This window comes from Elaeis guineensis, chromosome 3 (genome assembly GCF_000442705.2).
Source record: "Elaeis guineensis isolate ETL-2024a chromosome 3, EG11, whole genome shotgun sequence".
NCBI classification, from domain to species: Eukaryota; Viridiplantae; Streptophyta; class Magnoliopsida; order Arecales; family Arecaceae; genus Elaeis; species Elaeis guineensis.
The window spans coordinates 88,265,158-88,273,596 of record NC_025995.2 but is presented as its reverse complement, the minus strand read 5'-3'; the positions used below and the strand labels follow the sequence as shown (position 1 = coordinate 88,273,596).

General features: G+C 32.7%; 1 protein-coding gene across 1 annotated transcript; it reads left to right on the top strand.

Annotated features, from left to right (window-relative positions):
- The first annotated feature begins 7,295 nt into the window (after positions 1–7,295).
- LOC105036872 (glucan endo-1,3-beta-glucosidase-like) lies at positions 7,296–7,715 on the top strand. Its single transcript, XM_010912596.2, has 2 exons — positions 7,296–7,487; positions 7,575–7,715. The coding sequence occupies exons 1-2, from the start codon at positions 7,296–7,298 to the stop codon at positions 7,713–7,715; spliced, it is 333 nt and encodes a 110-aa protein (XP_010910898.2).
- The last annotated feature ends 724 nt before the right edge of the window (positions 7,716–8,439 follow it).

The following is an 8,439-nucleotide window of genomic DNA, read 5'->3' as shown; positions in this document are numbered from 1 at the left end:
AGAAAGATTAAACCGTAAGGATGGGGATATCTTTGCACATTAATTTGTCCATATATCCCAACCTTGTTCGAGAGTTCTATAGGATATGCAAAGGTCAAATACAACTACATTGAAACTAAAGTGAAAAGGGTCAAGATAAACCTCACTACAAAAAAAGCTTGGACTTCTTCTCAAGGCACCAACTATAGGATCAAACAGACTAGACAACAAATGTAGTGGATTGAGAACTGTTTTGGATAAAGAGGATATGATAAAATTTGAAGAGATCTTGACTAAGAGACTGTCAGTTGAAATCGTGCTTCTCCACCACATGACTACTAAAATCTTTCTCTCTAGAGTGGGCATATTCAACTTTATTACAAAGGGAGATGTTACTATCATGTATCACATAATACAAGAAATCCCTTTCAACATGCCGGCTACTGTGCTCAAGGCTATGCAGGATGCAACCTCAAAAGCAAAGCTAGCCCTTCCCAATGGTACTTTTCTTACATTGGTCTTTAATGATTTTGGAATTAGTTTGGAAGGAGAACCATCAAGAAAACTATAGCATTTTGGCACATATGATGATAGATCTCCAAGACGGATGGGATATATCAAGGCTGATTCTCACTGGATCAAAAGGAGAGAAGAAAGAGAAGAAGAAGAAGAAAGAGAAAGAGATAGAGATAGAGGGAAGCCAATAGTATATTTAGACCAGTGCATCTCTTCAGCTTAGCCTCCTCAGACAAAAGAGCGGACTCCTCAGACTTTTTGACTATCAAAAGACCAGATGGAGGAGTTAGCTCAAAGGGTTCATGATAAGCTGATGGAGTCGATCAGATCTATTATTAAGGAAGTCTTGGATGAGTGTGGTCATGCTTTTGGACAATTAGACTAAAATTTGCCATCCACTTCTGACCTTGCACCTCCTATTAATTGAACCCTAGGATCTTTCATGCATTGCATAGTTTGTGTATTTGTTTATTTTTTGTTTGCCTGATCCTTCTATGTGTTTCTTTTTGTAAAAGGATGGACCATTTTGGAATATCGATGCAATACTAACTTTCTTCTATGTATTCTTCTCTCTTTATTTGAATGAATATCTCCTTATTTGATTGATTACCTTCTAATTATTATAACAAGAAACTTATACAATTTTAGTAATTGGACATTAAAAGTAGGTTGATGCTTTTTGATTATGACAAAAAGGGAGAGAAAAAAAGAATTACAACATTGAATGAACAAGGAGAAAAGTAATAATTGAAAAGAAATGACTGAAAAGAAATGACTAAAAGGAAAATGGCTGAAGAGAAGGATAAAGAAATTTATGGATAATGAATGAAGGAATGAGCAATTTTTAAAATTTTACTTACCTATATAAGAACGGTAAAGATTTTTTGTTGAAAAAATTGTTTAAACTTTGTTTAAAATTTGTTGTAATCTAAATACTACTTTTCTATATAAGAAAGAGGGAGCTTAATTGAAAAGTTGATGAAATACTTAATTCATTGTATCAAAGTTCCAAAATCCTTTAGAAATTGAAAGGTGATACTTAAAAAATTGTCATCATAAAAAAAAGAGAGATTGTTAGCTCTAGAATTGATTTTGTTGGTGTCAAAAGTGTTTGAGTACAAATCATGGTTACTGATGATACTTTTGAGAGTAATTGTAAGATTTTTCAAAATCCTTAATGGTTTATCCAAGAAGAAGTTCTCTCAAGTGAATTCATATTTTCAAGTCAAATGACTCATGTTTGGAAGCAAAGAAATTAAGTTCAATATGAAATGATTTAGATAAATAAAAAATCTAGTTTAGAATAACATCTCAACAAGTTAAATGGTATATAATTAAGTTTGAGAAGGCAAGTCTAGCCTAAAATAAATTTGAACAAGAAAAATTATCTAAAATCAATTTTGGCATGTTTGGCATGCATGTCTTTAAGTCGATCAGGTGAAGAACTTAGCCGATCAAGTTTCAGTCCAAGAAAAAGATAGAAAGAGTTAAAATTTAGAACTCTGTTAGCTAACCAAATTTTTATTTTAGCCGACTAAAATAGGGTCTTAGCCAACTTAAGTAATTGGATAGTCGACTCAATTTCAGACTCAGGATGAAGACAGAAGAGTAGAGATTTCTGAATTTCTCATGAGCTAACCTAGTAATCAACATAGCAGACTAAGACTGGAGCTTTGTTGTTTCGCAGAAAAAGATAGCCAACTCAGTCTCAGAGATAGAAGAAAATAAAAAAGTAATATAAATCAATAATTTTTTTGAGCCAACTCAAAAGTCAATTAGCTAACCAAGTCATAAAGTTAGCCGACTAAGAAGAGATTTGAGCTAACCCAATCTCAGACAGACAGAGTAGACAGAAAATTAAAAAATTTATATCTACTACTAAGCCATCTTAGAAATATCATTTAGCTAACTTAAAGTTTGAGATTAGCTGACAAGAGTTTAGGTGAGCTAACTCAGAGAATTTTAATAGAATAATGGCTAGATTTTTAGACTTTTTCAAATGGTCAAAATTTATTTTTAATGACTATTTTCAAGCTTCCAATGGATAGAGCATTAATTATAGATATTTTTTAGGCTATAAATGAAGAAAATTCAAATGGAAACACAAGAGATTAAGCTTTAGAGGTTTTATTGACATTCTCTTCAAGCTATTGAATGGAACTCAAAAGAGAAAGTTAATTCAATCCTTTCCATATTTATATTCAACTCATAAAAAAAAAAGAGTGCATTGATTTAAGCTAACTACTTCGAAGCAAAAGCATTGAAGCCTTCATCAATTCTCTTAAATATTCAAGGAAGAAGTCAAAGCAATCAAGAGCCCGACTATTTCCACTTCTTTCAGAGTTTAAAGAGTTTTTTTGCTTTAAACTTTAAATTCTTATATATCTTACTTTATTTATTGTGACAAGTTTCTTAGATGAAGAAACTTGGGGTTGGTCCAAGTCTTAAGTTGGATGTTGTAAGATAAGTTGATAATTTCATAAAAATCGAGTTAATTAAGAATTTGAAAAATAATCGATTATAAGTTATAGTTGGTGATCCTACAAAAATTAACTGGATTAAATTGTGAATCCAAAAAAATAATCAGACTATAATTTTAAGAGGTTATAGTTGAAATTTCTAAATGGGTTGACTTGGAGAGTGGACATAAGTGTTGAGTTTAGCATCAAACCACTATAAATCTTATGTGTTTGTGATTGTGTTGTTGTATTTATCTCTTATTTTTTGTTATATATTTATTTCGTATTCAGCACTCCACAAACACTCTTGAATTTATTTTTGAGTACAAGTTTATAAATTAATTTTTAAAAATTCAATTCACCCCCTCTCTTGGGTTGTCCGGAAAACACAAACCCATGAGCTAGAGTTGACGATGAGAGGCGAAGTGATGACTTAGGGATCTTAGGAGATGGCCAGAGATCTAGAAGTAGTTGGAGAGGATTGGATCAGAACTTCTACCTCCATGAGTGCTCTGAAATACCATAAGCAAAGGAAGTGTGCTTACTAGAGGTTTCTCGATGGGGGACCCTCAGATGCCTAAGTTAGTCTATCTCGGTAGAACAAAGGAGGTTCTAAGAGAGGTAAAAGAAGAAGATGGAGATTAAAAGGGCAATGGAAATAAATGGAAAGTTGGAGTTTGTGTAGAAGAAGGAAGAGGAGAGCTTTGGGACATCACTCACCTTGTTACTATGAAAGGCTTTTGAGTGGATCTTGACTGACAAGGATTCTTCGAGTGTATGAGTTAGGAACTTAATGGCTTAAAGGTTTCTCCAAAGACTCAAATAGACTTTAGAGAGTTTTCAAAGAATTTCATGTACTTGGAAGGACTTAGATTTAGAAAACTTGGGAAAGACTTACTCGAAGGGCCCTTAAGAAAGAGTATATATAAGCAAGAGACGAATTAGTCACACCAAAGATGTATGAAGAAGGTTAGGGATAACTGCTTCATATGTTTGGGAGTTTGTTATGATCCGGTGAGATATGGATCTCATGATTAGAGAGGTTGTTCTACTATTACAAGCCAACTATTATCGAGTGAAGAGAGATTTGAGTTTTTTTGCATGCTCTCGAGATGGCCACATGGTAGAAACTAGTTGGCCAAAGTGAAAAGCTCTATAGTTGGTCCGTGTCAAGCACCCATTGGTTACTGATGCCACATGTTGGTCGAATCCAAGATATATCAACAAGATTTTTGAAAAATATCATATCAGCATTTTGATAGTAGAGTTCATGATCTAAGTATTTCTTAATCCAGATGGAATATGAAAAAAATTTAAAATTTAAAATTTTTGATATTGTAGAATTAAGAAATTTGAAAGTTGGCTGATGCAATGAATTGATTGCAGCTGTTCCTGGATGTTGATTTTGAAATATATTGATTAAAAAAACCTATCCATGAAAGGAAAAATATAATTGGATTACGTCGATAGTGGAGTTCAAGATCTAAATATATCTCTATCTAGATAGAATACGGGAAAAAAAAATAAAAACTTAAGATTCTTGGGCCTTCATATATTTTAGAATCCTGGTATGGCGAATTGATTTATAGCTATTTTTGGTATGATGAATTGATTGTAGCTGTTTCTAGATGTTCATTTTGAAATATATTGATTAAAAAGATTTATCCATGAAAGGAAAAATATAATTGGATTATGTTGATAGTGGAGTTCAAGATCTAAATATATCTCTATCTAGGTGGAATATGGAAAAAAATAAAAACATAAGATTATTCCAGATATTTTAGAATCAAGAAATTTGAAAGTTGTCTGGTATGGTGAATTGATTGATAGCTATTTCTGGATGTTGATTTGGAAATTTGTTGATTAAAAAGTTTATCTAAGAAAAAAATTGGATTATGTAGATGTGATCGATATCTTAGAGTAGATTGAGATAATAAGAATTGATAATTTCTATACATTGAATTCGTGAATAAATAATATACAAATCATGATCTCGACAAAGATAAAACATCCTTAAACATTAGTATGATAAGTTGGAAAGAAAAGATTTTGATAGATATAGTAACACATATAAGGAAGATAATAGGTGTCTCTAGGATGTGAAAGCAAAACAAAATATCAATAAATAGCTGAAAAAGGTGCAAAAGCAAAAATGTATTTGAAAGAATGATCTGTAGAAACTTTTTTTTTTAAAAAAATCAAATAGTTAACGAGTGAATCTTTAGGATATAAAGGTAATACCCCTCCTAGGCTTATATAAAGAGTGAGAAGCAATATCTTTTCGTAACGCTTAGCCTGTCATAGGTGAGGTATCTTGGAAGTCAAGGTATTGTTCAATTTGTGCTTTCTTCCTATTCCAGTTAAAGAAGTATATGTCAATATAGAAGTATGCGAGGATTTAGGCTCTATTCATACTAACATCTAATACGTTACTAATTTTTGAATGATGTCTATGCAATGAAGTAGGAAGTCTGGGCAAAAGAAATGGCACCTACTTGGTATGCTTGCATCCCTGTGTTAACAACGATTTCGCTTCAGCAAATTATGCAAATAGGTAAGATTTTATACTCTCCTTGCCAACATAGTAACTAAAATAAGTTTTTTTTTTAAATTTTTTTCATGTATTCATATTCTTTTTATGCTTATTTGATGTCAATATGATACTAAATTTGATTGCAATGACCTTAAACTCGAACCTTGAATACCATACCATGGCCTTCCTCCGTCTATTTTCTTGAATACCATAGCAAAAGAAATTAACTAAAATATATTATGACTTCAAAATAAATAAATAAATACTTATAATTTTATCATGATTGGACTGCCATCCTCCATGGTCCATTCCACTTCCTTGCACACAGATAGCATGTGATGGACTCTAGTAATAATAACAGTAACAATGTGGGAACCACAATCATATGGTCAACAATTGAATAAATTGGGCTCAATTAACCAAACTACATAAATTCTTAATAACCGACATCAATAGTTAATATAGGATAATATGTTCATCATGCCTCTTTATGTCAAACATAATCTTGTTGATGCTGGCCATTTGTACCACCTAATTAAGATAATAGCACAAAGGAACTCTTAGGATTACTTCACACAAGTAAGAATCCGAAATTAATTCCCTAGATCTAGGATACTTGATTATGATATATGTGCATGATTAGGGATGCAATTGAGCTGAGAAACTTATGAGCTGCTCAAGCTCGACTCAACTTGACTATTAGTGAGCTTAAGTCGAGCTCCAATAGCTCGAATAGGTTTTTAAGTCAAGCTAGAATAGCAAAATGCAAAAGCACACAAGCTTAATAGAGTATATATGTGTGTATATTTATCTATATATATAGAGACACCACCACGCATGAGCGCACACACACATATATGTATATATATATATATATATATATATATATATATATTATATATATATATATATATATATATATATAATATATTATATATATTTTATATTTTATATATAATATATATTATTAATTTAATATTTAAAATATAATATAATATTTTATTTTATTTTAATCATATTTTCAATTATGATCCAAATTTGAATTCATGCTCAAATTTAAGCTTGAGCATGGTTTGGTTGGTATTTAAGTGGAGTCCAGTTGATCTCAGATATTGTCTTTTTTTTATTGAGTCGAGTTCAAGCATACATATTAAGACTCAATCAAACTCGAGTTAAGTTTCAAATTCAAATATTTTGAATTGAGTTCAGCTTGAGATTCTAGCTACTCAATTTGACACGATTCAATTGCAGCTCTTTGCATGATGTTTACAAAGTTGCCCATGATTCTCCTAACAAAAAGCTAATGGTATTACACTAGAAATTATACTATTGTATTTTTTATTCACCTCATGTGCAACTTAACGAATCCTCACAATATCAGACTAAGGATAAATGATCACTTTCATATATCCTCATGGTAAATAAAGGTGCTGGAGATCATAATCTGCACTTATGGACATACAACATGCTATTATATTTGCAAATAATTAATACTATCATGTATGCAATTATGCGGTATTGAACAAGAAAGGTGGTGGAGAGAATGTTCCATCAAGCATTTTGTATGTATGTTGTTTTAGTTATGTCCATGTATTCGATCATTTGATATTTGATTAACATAGGTTTGACTCTAAATAGTATTTATTAATCTTATAATGTTAGATGAAAATAAATATAAACTATATACTAAAAAATTTGTTTTTGCATATGACACCTTGGGCATTATATATATGTTGGACTCTCTTAAAAAATTGGACCTCATAGACTAATGGAATGATATTGGAGGGGCCATAGGTGTCAGTTTCGGGATGAATGGTGACAATCTTCCTTCTCCTGCTGATGCTGTGGCCCTTTATAAGAAGAATAACATCAAAAAGATGAGACTCTTCGAGCCACGTGCTGAAGTCCTAAGTGCTCTACAGTTGAGTGACATCTTTGTTTCTTTAGGTGTAAGAAATGAAGATATACCCAACCTCGCAACAAGCCCAGATGCAGCTTGGGTTAATACTAATGTCGCCCCCTACAAGGACGCAAGATTCTAGTATATCACAGTAGGTACTGAGGCAATTCCTGGAGAATTTGCTCAGCACGTCGCACCAGCCATGAAAAATCTACGAGATGCACTTGATTCGATTGGATATGTTGGTGTAAAAGTAACAACTGTTGTGGCAAACATGGTTCTTGGCACATCCTTTCTCCCTTCTCAAGCTACGTACATTCTCTTCTGAGACTCTTCAAGACATGACGGCAATCGTATCATTGCTAAATAGTGGGGGCAATCCGAAGCATCCGCCAGTACTAATGGTTAATGTTTATCCATACTTTGCATATGCCTCAGATCCAGCTAATATTCGCTTAAACTATGCACAGTTTTCTTCAATTTCTGTAGTGGTCACAGATGGACAATGTGCATATTATAACCTTTTTGATGCCATGGTGGATGCAGTTTATGTGGCCATGGAGAAGGTGTGTGTTGGGGGGGGGGGGGGGTGTTTGCCATCAGCTGGCAATGGAGAATTCACAACACCTGATCTCGTACAAAGATACAACTCAAAATTCAAGGCTCACATTAAAACTTCCGGGACTCCTAGGAGGCCACAAAGTTATATTGATGGATTTGTGTTCGCATTGTTCAATCAGAACCTAAAGCCGGCCAGTGTAGAACAAACTTTGGTTTGTTCCATCCAAGTGGGCAACCTGTTCACCCTTTTCCCTAGTCTGTAAGAGAGAGAGAGAGAGAATTTAAGTTGTTCCAAATAGAAGCTATGAGACTATAACCATGTTGTCTTAATAAATAGCATGTCTTGTTGATAGTCTCCGCTTGTTTTACTTCTATTAGGACTATTCCGAGTATTATTCTACTTAATTATTCCTTCTAAAATTTTTAAGAGTTTGTCTTCTAATTTAGGTGAGAGTCAAATATTCCATCTACCTGATACCCTATTTAAAGAG

Excerpts from the sequence above, each read along its gene's own strand:
- LOC105036872 (XM_010912596.2), top strand. The coding sequence starts at position 7,296 with ATGAATGGTGACAATCTTCCTTCTCCTGCTGATGCTGTGGCCCTTTAT. Across the intron at positions 7,488-7,574 it reads CAAGCCCAGATGCAGCTTGG|CACGTCGCACCAGCCATGAA; the intron begins GTTAATACTAAT and ends GAATTTGCTCAG.